Raw genomic sequence first — 15,886 nt, 5'->3', positions numbered from 1 at the left:
GAAAACAGATGGCATTCCTGTGTGTGAATTTGTCTCTCTCTGTGTTTCCACAGTGAAGAAAGCCAAGCTGGATGGACCCCAAGGTAAGACCTGGGATCTTTGAAATAGAAAGAGGTAGATCACACAGGGGGAGAGACTCGCTGTTACGTGACATAAATCGTTAAGCAGACCCAGGACACATAACATGCTGCAGCCATAAATGGAAATGAAGGTATTGGAAGTCAGATAATGCATAGAATACAGTGTCTATGTCCATACGTGCAGGGCTGACTGGGAGCGCATTATTGTATAGATGCAGAGATGTTTCATTTTAACTCAGCCATTTCTTCATTCGTTTTTCCTTAACAGAGAAGTTCAACACTTATGTGACTCTAAAGGTACAAAATGTGAAGAGCACAACCATCGCTGTCAGGGGCAACTTGCCCAGCTGGGAGCAAGACTTCATGTTGTGAGTCCTTCATCATCTTCTTACAAAACTCTCTCTTCTCTTTCTGTATCTCCTTCTCCCATGCTCCTCCCTCTGCATTCTCTTTTCATCTTCTCATCTCATTCTCCACTTCAGCTGCTTGAGTGCTTTTATGGTTTTCTTTTTTAATCACTTACTTTATATCAACCATCCTCCCTACCCTCTTTTTCACTCCTCCATCCCAAGCGCTCTTTATCCCTGTATTGTTTCTTCCTCTCCGCATCCACACCTCCGCTTCCAACAACGGCCTCATCCTCTTTTTCATCTGTTCTCCCTTGGCACTTCTGCCCCTCTCATCCTCATTCTCAACCTTGGCTCCCTTCCAACCCCTTTTTTCCCTCTTCTCTGTCGCTTCCTCTAAACACAGCTTCTTGATCTTCATCTGCTCAGCCCCTCCTCCTCCTCTCCCCATTTCAACCTTACCTTTCCCCATATTCCCCCTTCCCTGTCCTTTTTATTTCTGCTCTCCAAGCATCATTAGCAGCATTGCTCACAGTTAAATGACTTTGTTTGAGCTTGTTTTTCAGAGAATATCGGAATCATCAAATCATTATTATATGGCATACAGAGTGATCCAGTGTGATATTTACAGTGTAGCAGCATATGGGCGATAAATGGTGAGAATCATTTAGCATGTGGGATGCAGCAAGCAGGCTGACTGCGGAGTCCTGTGCATTTGTATGATGTTTGGAGGCGTTGAGCATTGTACTGGGGTTGCATCAGTGAAGCTGTGTTATATAATGTTTGGGCTGCAGAGAGAGACTCATCCCCTCCTTCAAACTGCCTTTGAATGACTGTGCCCCCTCAGTCACTGCCATGAATCAAACAGGCACTTTTCTTAAAAGGAGTCACCACTGAGACGGGAAATCCAGTCCCCCTATTTCTTAATTAAAGTTCCTACTTTCTTGCTCCAGGCATGTGATACAATCACCTCCTCCACTGCCTTCTTCACACCCTTCCCTCGTTTCCTCTTCCCTCCCCTTATTCATCTCTCTATCTCTCTCTATCTCTCTCTCTCTCTCTCTCTCTCTCTCTCTCTCTCTCTCTCTCTCTCTTTCTCTGTCCTGCTTCCTGCTGTCTTGTAAATGCTTTATGTTAGATTCTCTCAGGATTGCTCCCACAGAGACGTGTCTTATATTTGTCACAGTGAAGCCCACAAGTAATTACTGTGCCTGACTGCCTGTGTGTGTTTAGCATTTATCTTTAAACAGTGGTGGAGAAGAAGTACTCAGATCCTTTACCCAAGTAAAAGTACCAGTGCAACAGTGTTGAAATACTCCATTATATGTCAAAGTCCTTCATTCAAAATAAAAGTACAGCACAGTAGTGTCAGACAAATTAAAAGCACTCATCATGCAAAGAAATGGGCCCTGAATGATTATCATATAATATCATATTACATTATTAGATACTTTTACCTGGAACTGTTTAATTGCTAGCAACTCATTTCATCTGAACCTTGACAAGTAGGCACTGCCAAAAGGTTTAGGAACCACTGGTTTAATCTTTAATGATGCACAGTATTTTACAAGCTTATCTTATCTTTTATGTAAAATATTAATTTGTAAAGCAATTATAGCAGTCCGATAAAGGAATTGTACTAAAAAGTACAACATTTCCCTCTGAAATGTAGTGGAATAGAAGTATAAAGTGACAGAAATAGGCAAGTAAAATAATAGTACCTCCGAATCTATGTAGGTATAGTATTTGCGCCAATGTACTTAGCTACTGCCAACCAAGTCAGTTACATTTCAAACCTTTCAACCTTTCTTTCTCTTTTAGTGAAATTAACCGCCTGGACCTGGGTCTTACAGTAGAGGTGTGGAACAAAGGGTTAATCTGGGACACCATGGTTGGCACTGTGTGGATTCCCCTCCGTAGCATCCGACAGTCAAATGAGGTTTGCCACTAACCACAAGCCCTTAAGAAATCCCCTGCTCAGTCATACTTAAGGGACTTGCAGCAGTGATGCTGGTTGGACCTGTTTGCATGTTATTTGTGTGTCATCTATGTGTCTTTCTGTATGCAGGAAGGTCCAGGGGAGTGGCTCACACTGGACTCTCAGGTCATAATGTCTGATAATGAGATCTGTGGCACCAAAGATCCAACTCTCCACCTGGTGCTGCTCGACACACGCTTTGAACTGCCTCTCGGTGAGAAATCAATATTCACATCAAAATCAAAAATCGTCAATAGGTGGGAGAGAAAACTATAGGAAATCATCATCCCTCGAGGAAAGGGGGGAAATGACTTGAATAAATTATGTGTGTCTGTATATTTACACAGTAAACAGTGATATATGAACACCAATAATTTCTGGCTGATTAATTAACCTGACCTACCTTTCAGTGATATGTATTCAAGGCTGTGGGGGAGAGGAGTGTTTGTGTCCTTTCCCTCTCAGTGATCAAAGTGGGTTCCTTTAGGTATTGATTAGGTGTCATTTTCATACTGTTTCCCCTTCCTCTAGTCGATGTTGTACACCTGACTCCTCAATTTGTGAACCTGGCCTATTTATAGGGGTATGGCTTCAGGGCTGTAAGTAAAAAGGCCAATTTGCAATGTCACTGTGTTCTGGGTCAAATAATATTTGCAAATGGGTTGTTATTCCTTACTCTGTTGTCATATGGGTAGAATTTATTACATGGGACAAAGCTATGTTGAAGTAAAGTTTCAGGAAAAACTGTTAAAAGAGTTGGTACAAGTGACACAGGTGGAGCTGCATCAGACCTGTTTTTGTTACCTGAGTTTGTGTGGCTTGTTGTTTTCAGATATCCCAGAGGATGAGGCACGGTACTGGGCCAAAAAACTGGAGCAACTCAATGCCATGAGGGACCAAGATGTAAGCCATCATCATGTTTGATTTAATACCCCAGCATATCCTCACATTTTAGGAATATGTCAACATAGTGGAATGAGAACAGTATATTACACACTACAAAATAAAATCTAACAATAAATTTGCTTCCCTCCACACCCATCAGAATATCCTCCTATGTAGTGTGGAATTTAAAATCTTTCTATGTCACCAGCTAAACTCTTTTATTAATGTACATTTTTATTTTCTCCAGTATTCATACCAGGAGGAACAGGAACGCCCTCTCCGTGTACCAGGCACTCAATGCTGTAAGTGACTGATCAGTGTTTGCACAAACCAATCATTTGTTTTTTGCTGAACAAGAGAATTATGTGTTTAGCTGTTGAGATGTAATTAGATTACTTGAGCTCAGCGTGTGCATTATGTGTGTTACTACACATGGGCTGTTGTGTGTTAGAGGGGAAAAGGTCATGGATCACTGCACTGTAAGGGATCGATAGTGGTATCAGATGTCCGGAGGCAAGCTCCTCCAGGATGCTGCTGTGTTTAGACTGCTAGCCCATTCTTCTGAGCCTGCTGAGCCAGCTGTCTGGGTCCAATGGAAAGACTTGGAGGCTCAGCACTCCCTCTGTGCTCTCTTTCCATTCACCAGCTCCATCTGAAAACTTTGAAGCGTAAATAGTGTGAATGCATGTTTATGTCTGGACACCAGTGAGATTCATAATCAATACTGACACTCCCCCTGTTTCATTGCAGGTAACTGGAGCCTATGGGGAGAGCAACAAAGTAAGTGTACATCCAAAACATACTTTACATACAGTGAGTCCATAGGTATTTAGTGAGTCACACATTCTTAAATGAACAATGTAGGACTTGCACTTCCGTCATTGTCCTGCTGCAGTGCTCATAAATTAGAGGGAATATCTATGAAATAAAGTACGAGTCCTAGACTGTTCACCTTCACACATTCCTAACGCTGACTGTCAGCTATTTAAATGGCCAGGTCACCTAAATTACCTTAATAAATAAATGAGTGTATGTATTTATATTTTCTTTACTTCCCCCTAGTGGTATCTAGCCATGCATACTGGTTTTTATCTGCCAAGGTTTATGCTTCCCTGTGATTTCTGCAACCAGAAAGTGCTCACAGCATTAACATGACATTCAGAAAATTGAACATTGAATTGACAATGAACATAACACACATACCTTTCTTTGGTAAAAAGTAGTTTTAATGAAGAACAGCAAAGTCTTTGGATTATCCAGAGTAATTTGGGTGAACTGAGACCTTTAACAACATCATTTATTAATTTTTAATCCAGTACTCTGCAGTACAGAGTCACAATAATGAAAAGTGTCACTGTCCAAATACTTATGGACTGCGCTGTCCATACTGAATACAGAAACTTGTAGTACATGAATATATACAGTACATACATTAGATATATGCATATATGCAAAAGAAAAGCCTTCCATGTGTCTCTCCCTCTCTCTATCTGTCTCCCTCCCTGTCTATCTCTTTCTTTCTTGCTGTGATTAGCAGATGGTCTTATGTAAGTGTCTCACCCACACAACTGCAGCGATTCATCTCATCTCAATTCACTCAGAGGAAAAAGGAAAAAGCAGGGGGGTAATTATAGATGGTGAGCTGATGGGGAGCGTGAGACAGAGGGAGAGAGGGAGACAGAGAGAGTGAGTGAGACACGTGGGGGACACGGTTGAAATGAGAAACAAAGTTCGATGCCTTTAATTAGTGCCTACACACTCAGACAGATGGAGATGACAGTGTAAGCGGTACAGTAGCCCCCTACCTCAGAGTATGAGAGACGATGATTGATAATGATGAATGATTAATAGATGCTGGTTTCGCTTTTGACTGATTCAGCAATGTTAAAGTCTCTCATCACTTCCCTCTGGGATGTTAATCTCTGATCTATGGACACCACAGAAAAATAAAGCATCTCCTTAGTGAGCAGAATGGATTTATGTTCAGTTATGATGATGGGAGTGCGAAGGAAGTGCTTGATGATGTTCATCATGTGCTTCATGTATGGATGCACTCTGAATGACCTGTATGGGTCTGATAGGGTTTCAGCAGTGGCATGCTGCCAGCTCATCTATATTATCTGTAATTACCATAGTACTAAATGATTGGTTCAGTGCTGATTAGACCGTCTTATCTCTGTGCCACATGACAATGTGGACTGGGAACATCACTTTCATGATGTTCTCCTCTCTTTCTCTTGCTTTTATTTTATAAAAATCTAGAACTTTCTTCCCTACACTGTTGCTATAATCTATGGATACAACACACAGTAAAAAGAGATTCATTTTTTCTTCTGCCATGTCTATATGTGCCTCTGTGTAGATGAGGATCCAGACAGTGCCGTGGATGACAGGGACAGTGATTATCGAAGTGAAACCAGTAACAGCATCCCCCCTCCCTACTACAGCACATCTCAGCCAAATGCCTCTGTCCACCAATATCCTATCAGCAGTCAGCACCGCAACTCCAGAAGCTTCTCTTACCCACGCTCGGACAACAGCCATGACCTCGACTACCACCATCAGAGGACTGTCAGGTGTGTGCCTGCAATAAGGGCTGGAACGAATTATTACTGTCATTAGCAATTAATCTGTTAATCATTTTTTGATTAATCTATAAATCATCTGGTCTGTTAAATGTCAGAAAATTGTTAAAAATCACTATTTCCCACAGCACAAGAAGACTTCACATGGCTTGTTTTAATAGTTCAATACCCATTTAGTTCACAATGATTTGAATCAGAAAAACTTTTTACATTTGAGCTTGATTTGAATGTTTGGTATTTTTGCTTGATAAATAGTTTAAAGTGAGACTATGTAAGATATGAAAGAAGAAAAAACACAATCTTGCTTTACCAAATTAAAACTTAAATTCATAAGAATTAAAATGCACCATAGCCAAATTCAAAACGCTGAGGAGTAGCTTATGGTGGCTAGTGTTTGCTAATGGGTACATTTTAATCAGTGTTAAATTGAAAAGGGGCTAATTTCTGGTTAGAGGGAAAGTTAAAACTAAGACTGTGTGTTAGTATGAGTGCATTAGGTTTGACTAAGCTAAAGGCCTTTTTCAGACATTCTGACTTGCCATAGTAAGAAAAGCACAGGTTTTACTAATAAAATTAACAATGTCTGCTTTTCATCAAGTGTCCCATGAAGCTAGTCCACTGTGACAGTGACTCTGAAAGCACCATACCAGCACCCTGAAAGTGAAGCAGCTAAATGGAGTTCAACCATTATTCATTATTATTTACACATGTACTTTTCTTACCATCTTCTGTGAAAAAAGGACCATTAGTGAATGAAGACAGTCAATGAAATTCTGCCATGCAGTGTATGCGTATGTGAGCCTCTTACTGGGTCATCCATACCAAACACCATTCCTTTTTCAAAGTAATTTACAATATTGTTACATATCTCAGCCTTTACTGACGTATTTCTCACAGACTGGGAATGAAACTTTGCATCCCTCCACCTTTTGCTTTATGAATTATTCCACTGGCAATCTAATGGTCAATACTGCACACAAGATTAGCTGCTTGTGTGAGTGTATTGGACAGGGCAACTTCCCCACTCTCCCGCCCATTCTTCTTCATCTCCTCCTCTCAGCTCTCTCCATCCCACCCCTCCTTCCCTGTCCTCTTTCCTTCTATTCTGTCTCTGTGCTCTCCACTCCCTTCCTGTCTTCACTATCTCCCACTCCCCCCATCCATCCTCTTTCCTCTCTGTGGCTCTATTATGTTTTTAATAGCCCCATTCATCAAAGAGTATAAATACTTTTTTCCCTCTTTGTTGCATTTTTGGATGCTTGTTCTGTTTTCTTTTGTCAGCTTTCTGGAAGCCTCTCACCTTTCTGTTCTGCTCTATTTCTCGCTGCTTGTCTGCTACTCTTGTATCCTCAGTGCTTTTCATTGATTAGCCATCAGCATTATTCTTGGCCACCCCAAGACATGTAGAAAAGGTTTTAAATAGGGTTGTCCAGTAGAGTATGAAGTGTACAGGCCATAAAATGCTTTTATACAGTGCTGTGTGAGCATTTTTGAGATTATGGTTCATAAACGTAGAGTAAACCATTTATTTTACCCATGTGTACATGTTAATTAGTATACATATAACGTGGCAATAATAATGTGGAAGAGTGTCTCTGTGTTCATTATAAAACTGTCTCCCTCTTTAGTACTGACATGAGTATCTCTTCTCTCCTCTCCTCTCCTCTCCTTTCCTCTCCTCTCCTCTCCTCTCCTCTCCAGTCCCACGGGGAGCTATGCATCGTCTGCAGAGCTAAGTCGGTGCAGCAGTCAGCTGAGTGAGGAGGACTATGGCGGTGAGTACGGAGAGAGGGACCCTTACGACGAGAACGACTCATACCACTCCTGCCATTCCTCAGTTAGCTATAGTAAAGGTTCTCCAGACTGGGACCCTGATGAGACCCAGGGGGCCTACAGCGATGAGGGTGGCTACAGCAAAGATGGAGGAGAGGAGGTGGCTCTGTATGAGGAGGATGATGGAGGACTGTATGAGGGAGAAGAGGATGGCCTCTATGAGGATGAGGAGATGATGTATGATGATGAGGATTTGTACAATTTGGATGGGACCCTCAGTGAGGACATGGAGCCTCCATTCACTCCCACACCAACGTCAACTGCCGCTCCTACTCTTGATGTACCCAGCTCAAGACCTCCTCTAGAGAAACAGCCCTCCCTACACCAACAGCAGCCCTCTACCCAACCTTCTAACCAAACATCCAACCAGGCTCATCCTCCCGGCATGACCCCAGCAGCACAGCCCCCCTCTGGTCAACCAACAGCCCAACCACCCAAACAGCCTCAGCCTCAAACACAGCCTCAGCCGCAGCCAGCCCCATCTGCCACTTCCTTCTTCTCAATGGCCAAACCTCTAACAGCTGCAGTAACAGGCCTGGCCTCCACTTTCCTGTCTTCAGTTCCCACTGCCCAACCTGCCCAGTCTCACCCTCCAGCCTCAGCTGTTTCTCAACAGCACCAGTCTGCTGCAGCCAGCTCTGTCCCTCCATCCCACCCAGCCACCATGGCTAACTCAGCCTCTCAGCCCCCCTCCACTGCCATGGACCCTGCCTCCCAACAGACCTCGTCCTCTACACAGCCCCATTCCCAACTCAGCGATCCTGCCTCCACAGAGTCACCTGCCCCTGAGGACCAGGCTCCCCAATTGGAGGAAGAACCATGGCTAGAAGAGGAAATGATGTTGGAGAGGGAGGCCAGGACGCCACCTGCCCAGCCAGAGGAGAAGCTACCCATGGAGGAGAAGGAGGAGCAATTTGAAGAGAGCAGACCGCCGACACCAGCAGAGTTAAAAGAGATGCCGCCTGAGAGGTAGGAGTCAAGAGTGAAAGGGAATGAGATCAATTAACTGATTCAACAACAAAAATAGACTGGAAAAGAAACAATATGTTCAACACAAATCCCTCCAATTTTTTTCTTTTAGTCCTCCAGTTATAGAGGAGCCCAAAGAGCCAGTAGATCCAGCAGTCAGAGCCAAAGAGAACTGGCTAAGGCTTTACAACAAGGTCTTAGAGCAGCTTCGGGAGGTAAGATCAAAAGTTTATCCCAGTCTCAACTCTGGTTTGAACCCCACCTTCACTCCAAATGCCAGTCCTTTCCTCCACAACAGTTAAGTCCAGTCCCAGAGCTGTAGGCCTGATTCAGCTCCACCCTGTAATCTAAAAGATATACTTGAGTTCAAGAGCCTCTAAAAGTGTCTACCAAGTCTTTGAAATATGTATGTGTAGTGCATTATTTATTTGCAAAGACAGGGTACATACAGTAAATTCTTGAGTTCTTTTTTAATAGTGTTTTTTGCCAGACTCCAGAAAGCAGACTTGTGTTTCATATTCTATAATTGATATTTTTTTGGTTTTCTTAAAATAAAAGTACTTGACAGACAGCAACTTTTTATTTTAGTTTTGGATGCAGCACCACACCACTGCTTGACAAAAATGTTTGATTTTGTTGTACACATTAAGTTTTGCTTGGTCAGTTTTCACTTGCATATTTTATTCATATGTTATGTTGCTATTCATTACCTTTGAATTCAGTTGTGCAGATGATTAATCACTTGCTTCGTGTTGCGTTTTTGTGCACTTGGCTTCCCTTTGTTTGTTTTTTTTTTTGTTTCTTTGTGCCGACCCACTTTGTTTTCTTTCCAGTATCATGTCATTGCCATAGCGACACTCACATGCACTTTGCTCGGCCATCATTGGAGCATGTTGACAGGTAGGTACAACCTGATTGGCTGCTTGAGAGAAAGAACAAAATGTGTGCAGCAGATGTCTTGTTTATGAACACCTTCACTCCACTCATTCATCTTCACAACAATTTGATCTTTCCTGTTGTGTCTTCCAAAGGCTGTCATCTGGCTATAAGCATTTATAAGCCATACTGATTCGATTCTTCGAAGACATACTTGATTTCAAATTTACATAACATATAGTTACATAACCAGTTTATGTATTCTGTAATGAAATAACTAAGGGTAATTATCGAATAATAGGTTTCTTATTGATCATAAATGTTTGCAGATTTCTTCAGATTTATTTCTCAGTTGTGCAAGTTGTGTGAGGCATCACAAAGACTTTTGAGCAACAGCTCTTTCCTCTTCTACCACTAATGCAATAACACATAAATGTGGCAGGGTTTTAGATGTGAAGAGCCTAATAAAGCAGTTTAATAATCAGACAACTTTCAGTCTAGTGATGCACCTTTATTGATACAGTATATGAAGGCTAGATAAGCTGCAGGAACAGACTTAAGATTGCTTGTTTCTATTTCTGACATTCCTTCTTTTTCTCTCTCAGGCTCGAGGAGAGACCTCCAACTCGCTGTGGTTTGGTAAAGGAGGGTGAGTAACTGCTCTCAGTTCCTCCAATGATGACCTTTCTCTTACACCAACACACCATATATTACACACATATGAGTCAATAACTCAAGAAATTAAACAAAATTGAAATTATCCTCAGATCATCATGGAAACTTACCATAATTTCTTTAGATTGAAAATGCCCTTCTTTTGTCCGGGAATCCTCCTTTCTGTTTCATTCTGATCCACAGGCTCATTCAGCTCGTGGCATTTGGCCAGTGAGTATTGAACAGCAGTGGGCTGCCCTGACTTAGTTGGCAGGTCATTTGTAGATGAGGCAGACCTCAGAGTAGAACTGAGGCTGCATACTGAAGAAGTGCTAAGTTAGCCTAATAGAAACCCAGCAATTATACCCAGGTGTGTGGAGTGTCATTCCCACTATTTGAGATGAGGCAGCCAGTGTAATTAAACTCTCCAGTGAAGTCCTTGAGAGGTCCTTGACTGGAGTAGCACTAGAAACAATGATTGAGGGAAATACATCAGCCCCATAGTAACCAAACATGAATTCATAGCCATACTTTTTGATGATAGAATCATGTGACCAATAGTAAATATTGATGAGTATATAAATATAAATGAATGTATAATGCATAACGTTTCTCATTCAGAATGGGAGGTGCACTCTACAGTATTGACAGCATGCCTGACCTTCGCAAGAGGAAAGCCATTCCCCTTGTCAGAGATCTGGTGAGAAACACACACACACACACACACACACACACACACACACACACACACACACACACACACAGACAACCACATAATGTGCACCAGTCTTGTGGGGTGCCCTGAGATCATTTTTGTTGCCATTTCTCTGAAACTTTATTCTAAGACAACCATCTCCTTTTCGTCCTCTCATTGCTTTGTAGTAGAATTATTCCAGTTTCTCAGCTTATCGTTTTTATTTCTAAATAAGCCAAAGTGAATATACTCATAAAGGCTAATCATTTTGATTTTCCCACTGTCGCCCCTTCCACAGCTGTGTCATTTGCTTGACTTGTTGATAAATGAAATGCTTGCATATCTGTGGTGTTAATGTAATTACAGTAATTAATCAATGTACTGATACTGTTCACTTCTACAGGTTATGGCATACCTGTCAGATGCACAGGGATGTGCACTTCCACACACACAGTGCATCATAAAGAGTTGTACAGCTAATTTTTTGAATGTAATATGTTTTCACATCTGTTTCTTTTACCCCTCCCTTTCCTTTCCTCCTCTGTTTCATCACCGCCTGGCCTCATCAGGCCATGGTGAGTACTTGTTTATCCCTTACAGAAATCAAATATAAATCTGACCTCTGCACTGTAGTTCACATTCAAGGATAAACACTTTTCTCTTTAACCTCTTGTTTGCAGTCTCTAGTGCAGAACTCTCGTAAAGCTGGAATCACATCAGCCATGGCTTCCACCACTCTCGGGAACGAAGAGCTGGTGGGTTTCCTCCTCACAGTTCTTTTTCACAACTCTGTTCAGGTTTTTCCAATATCTAATCACTGCTAGTATCAAACTTACATTTCTTTTCTCTGTGTCCTTTGCAGAAGAGCCATGTTTATAAAAAGACCCTGCAGGCTCTGATCTACCCCATCTCCTCCACTACCCCACACAACTTTGAGGTGTGGACAGCCACCACTCCCACCTACTGCTATGAATGTGAGGGGCTGCTGTGGGGTATCGCCCGCCAAGGCATGCGCTGCTCAGAGTGTGGCGTCAAATGCCACGAAAAGTGCCAGGATCTGCTCAATGCCGACTGTCTGCAGAGTAAGGACACGCATGCACATAAACAAACACTGTAAAAAATACACGCCTATTTTTACTTACGTATACACACACCCAGCCCTCCACACAAACCCAAAACTATTTAGCTCCTCCTCTGTATCCTTCTGCCCGATTGACATCCCATTATTCTTGTCCTCTATCCACTCTCACATTCTCCTCCCTCTTCCTTTCCAATTTATCTCTTGAGTAATGTCCTGTCATACCCCTGCTTCTCGCCTCTCTCTTCCACCCATAGCCTTTGCATCCATACTGCTTTGTCTAATTCAGCTCCACAAGGGGTGACTTATCCAATTCCATACTGATTTTGGAGTCAATCTATGCAATGCATAATTCATCGCCCTCCTGTCTCCAAAGAATGTTGTAAGATCTTGGTGCCAAAACATCTGTTGGTCTTTTACACTCTGACTATCTAATTTTTCCTGACCAGATCAGTGGTTAAGTGGATACAGTTTTCACCATAATATTGGGAGGTTTGGGGTTTGATCCCAGGCCAAGAAATGTCAAAGAGTTTCAGAGTTGATCTGATGCTATCTCAACTTAGCACCCAGCTTTAGAGAGATGGATTGGGAGGAAACAAGAGACAAGCTGCTGGGCCTATGGGCCATATTGCCTTGAAAATATATTTTTTCTTATTCTTCCTGCATCCCTCTCTTCAATCATCTGTCTCATCAGGAGCTGCAGAGAAGAGCTCCAAGCATGGGGCCGAGGACCGAACCCAGAACATCATCATGGTCCTGAAGGACCGCATGAAGATCAGAGAGAGGAACAAACCAGAGATCTTTGAGCTGATACAGGAAGTGTTTGCCCTCGACAAGTCAACACACGCCACGCACATGAAACAGATCAAACAGAGCGTGCTTGACGGGACCTCAAAATGGTCAGCAAAGATAAGCATCACTGGTGAGCTTTTCCTTATCTGAATTGAGGATTTAAGGATAGAGGGTGACATGCATTGTACAGATTGTAAAGCCCATTAAAGCACATTAGTGAATTTTTTTTTTTTTTTCTTTGGTTACATAAATAAAACTTACTTGCTTTCCATAATTGTTATTTATGATATAGATGTTATGGCAACTGGCAATAGTGCTCTTTTCTTTTGTTATTATTGATGTCTCTTGTCTCCTCCTCAGTGGTCTGTGCTCAGGGCCTGCAGGCTAAAGACAAAACAGGCTCCAGTGACCCATATGTCACAGTTCAAGTTGGGAAGACCAAGAAGAGGACCAAGACCATCTATGGCAACCTCAACCCTGTCTGGGAAGAAAACTTCCACTTGTGAGTAAAGTGGAAAGAAACAGTTTGAAATGCTGATATAAGTATATATATAACTTTTGGTTATATCTTAGAAAGATTTATTTGACACCCCATTTTTTAACGTTTTTAGATCACCAGAGAACCATGCAGCACTTAGAAATATGTGTATTGTCTCTCATTAATTGACCATCACAACATTTTTGTCTATGCGTCATCCAGCGAATGCCATAACTCTTCCGACCGCATCAAGGTCCGTGTGTGGGACGAGGATGACGACATCAAGTCTCGCGTGAAACAGAGATTCAAACGTGAAAGCGATGACTTCCTGGGTCAAACAATCATCGAAGTCCGCACTCTGAGCGGGGAAATGGACGTTTGGTACAACCTGGGTGAGTTTTGTGAGATAAGAGAAAAGGCAATGGGGAATTAGAGATGGATGAGGGGAGCAGTAAGTCACACAGAGATAACAGAACAAGAAACACATAATTGAAGTCCTTGTCTCTTGTAGATAAAACATATTTCAGCCAACTAAGGAGTATGATATCTTACTTTCATCTGACAGACAAGAGAACAGATAAGTCTGCTGTGTCAGGAGCCATCCGGATGCACATAAGTGTGGAGATCAAAGGAGAGGAGACGGTAGCTCCTTACCATGTCCAGTACACATGTCTACATGAGGTCAGTCTGATTTGAACATCTGGTAGAAACCTTGCAAATGTTGTTGTGATTATTTGCACTCAAAATAAAACATTAAATATGCAAGAGCAACTTTCTATTCCAAGTTCATTAGTTCTAGTCAATTTCACACTAACACAGTCAATCAACTTGTAAATTCCCTGTTTCTGCCTTTGTACTGTGAGTGATTTACATTCTTTTTCTAAAATATAAAATAGCTAACATTAGATTTGTTGCGTTGATTTAGCAGTTGACATCATTAGTCATTTTTTTTGGAATTATTGAGCCATTTTCACCAGTATAGGGGAATTTGGACATCCTGGATATGAGACATGCATGGGCATAGTGTCATATATGAGACTCTCATGAAGTCCTATAGACCATTATTTATTTCTCGGTTTTATGTATAAAACTGCAGTATTGTGAGACACAACCTTGAAATCAGTAAAGCACTGGGAAACAGCCTTGGAGATCTGCTGTGTTAAAATGACTGATTTAAACATATTTCTAGTTTTCCATTGCTTTTAACATTGTGCTGTTACATTGCACTAATACAGTTATTACTAAAACTACTACTGAGAAACAAAAACATACTTACCTGACCTTTTGTCTGTGTTCAGCATCTGTTCCAGTACACCACTGAGGAGCAGAACGGAGGTGTAGTAAAGATCCCTGATGCCAAAGGGGACGACGCCTGGAAGGTGTATTTTGAGGAGACAGCTCAGGAGATAGTGGATGAGTTCGCCATGAGATATGGAGTCGAATCCATCTACCAGGCCATGACGTCAGTCCCTCTAACATTACTCCGAATTTTTAACTTTGAAATTTAAAGTAATTGGAGGAGATCAAATCCATAGTTGGAGTCATTAGTTGTGTTCCACTTGCTATCAAAATGGTTCTGCTTTGTGACATGTACAGTTAGATAATGATTGGAGACGGTTTACTTATTCAGCAATACAGGGGTATAAGGAGCAAGTAAATGTACCAAATTTTATTTTTTCCACTTCCATCACACAGCCACTTTGCCTGCTTGTCATCTAAGTACATGTGCCCAGGAGTTCCAGCAGTGATGAGCACCCTGCTGGCCAACATCAACGCTTACTATGCCCACACCACCCAGTCATCCAACAATGTTTCTGCTTCGGACAGATTTGCTGCATCAAACTTTGGAGTGAGTCCCTGAGAAATACTTAATTATACACTATTATTAGAAATACTATAGTAATATTTTGTCCTTTCTCCATAGATGTGACTTAAAATGAAAAATACTGTCTCTTAAAAACCCCTTAGAATTGACTAGCTCTTAATCCCTCAATTTAACATGGCTCCCCCTACTTCTCCAAACGTCCAATCAGCTGAGCCTGTTCAGATCCAGCCTTGGATTTGTTTAGTCAAATGGCAACAAATAGTCTGTCAGCTGTGGCATGTTTCTGAGTGGTTTGTTCTGTTTTTGTGTATTTTCCTGTTTAGAAGGAGAGGTTTGTCAAACTGCTGGATCAGCTGCACAACTCCCTGAGAATCGACCTGTCCATGTACCGGGTACTGACTGCATCTCTCTATTATAACAAATTCAAAAACATTTAGTATCTACTATAATTACTGCTAAAGGCTCTTGTTGGCCACATCTCTTTATGCTATTTCTATTTGTACATGCATGGGAATGAAAATGTTGCTGCTAATATATATTTTCTTTGTCTTACTACTTGAAGAAAGAGTAAACTTTTAAACTTGAGTTAACTATTTGTGCAGTTTCTAATCATCACTGTGTGTAAATGTGGTTTCAGAATAACTTCCCTGCCAGCAGTCCTGAAAGACTACAAGATCTGAAATCTACTGTTGATCTCTTGACAAGCATCACATTCTTTAGGATGAAGGTAAGAATGAATTTTAAAAAAAGAGCTTCTCTTTTCTTTTCTTTTCTTTTTCACCTCAGCATGTAAGTCCAAAGTAAACACGGCA

At 41.6% G+C, this 15,886-nt stretch overlaps 1 protein-coding gene across 1 annotated transcript in view; it reads left to right on the top strand.

The window, feature by feature from the left end:
* LOC130178599 (protein unc-13 homolog A-like) overlaps positions 1 to 15,886 on the top strand; it is a 32,210-nt gene that overhangs the window by 4,801 nt on the left and 11,523 nt on the right. The window contains exons 2-24 of the mRNA XM_056390971.1: positions 54 to 83; positions 349 to 448; positions 2,249 to 2,366; positions 2,496 to 2,619; positions 3,238 to 3,308; positions 3,538 to 3,592; positions 4,041 to 4,070; positions 5,653 to 5,866; positions 7,577 to 8,677; positions 8,790 to 8,892; positions 10,159 to 10,202; positions 10,829 to 10,907; positions 11,471 to 11,476; positions 11,582 to 11,656; positions 11,764 to 11,983; positions 12,674 to 12,901; positions 13,132 to 13,273; positions 13,472 to 13,641; positions 13,815 to 13,930; positions 14,548 to 14,711; positions 14,945 to 15,098; positions 15,398 to 15,466; positions 15,712 to 15,801. Coding sequence (XP_056246946.1) covers positions 54 to 83; positions 349 to 448; positions 2,249 to 2,366; positions 2,496 to 2,619; positions 3,238 to 3,308; positions 3,538 to 3,592; positions 4,041 to 4,070; positions 5,653 to 5,866; positions 7,577 to 8,677; positions 8,790 to 8,892; positions 10,159 to 10,202; positions 10,829 to 10,907; positions 11,471 to 11,476; positions 11,582 to 11,656; positions 11,764 to 11,983; positions 12,674 to 12,901; positions 13,132 to 13,273; positions 13,472 to 13,641; positions 13,815 to 13,930; positions 14,548 to 14,711; positions 14,945 to 15,098; positions 15,398 to 15,466; positions 15,712 to 15,801 — 3,503 coding nt within the window. The remainder of the gene's footprint in view (positions 1 to 53; positions 84 to 348; positions 449 to 2,248; positions 2,367 to 2,495; positions 2,620 to 3,237; positions 3,309 to 3,537; positions 3,593 to 4,040; positions 4,071 to 5,652; positions 5,867 to 7,576; positions 8,678 to 8,789; positions 8,893 to 10,158; positions 10,203 to 10,828; positions 10,908 to 11,470; positions 11,477 to 11,581; positions 11,657 to 11,763; positions 11,984 to 12,673; positions 12,902 to 13,131; positions 13,274 to 13,471; positions 13,642 to 13,814; positions 13,931 to 14,547; positions 14,712 to 14,944; positions 15,099 to 15,397; positions 15,467 to 15,711; positions 15,802 to 15,886) is intronic.

Source organism: Seriola aureovittata, chromosome 12 (assembly GCF_021018895.1).
Source record: "Seriola aureovittata isolate HTS-2021-v1 ecotype China chromosome 12, ASM2101889v1, whole genome shotgun sequence".
NCBI classification, from domain to species: Eukaryota; Metazoa; Chordata; class Actinopteri; order Carangiformes; family Carangidae; genus Seriola; species Seriola aureovittata.
Note: the sequence above shows the minus strand (reverse complement) of the source record. Positions and strands in the feature narration are given on the sequence as shown.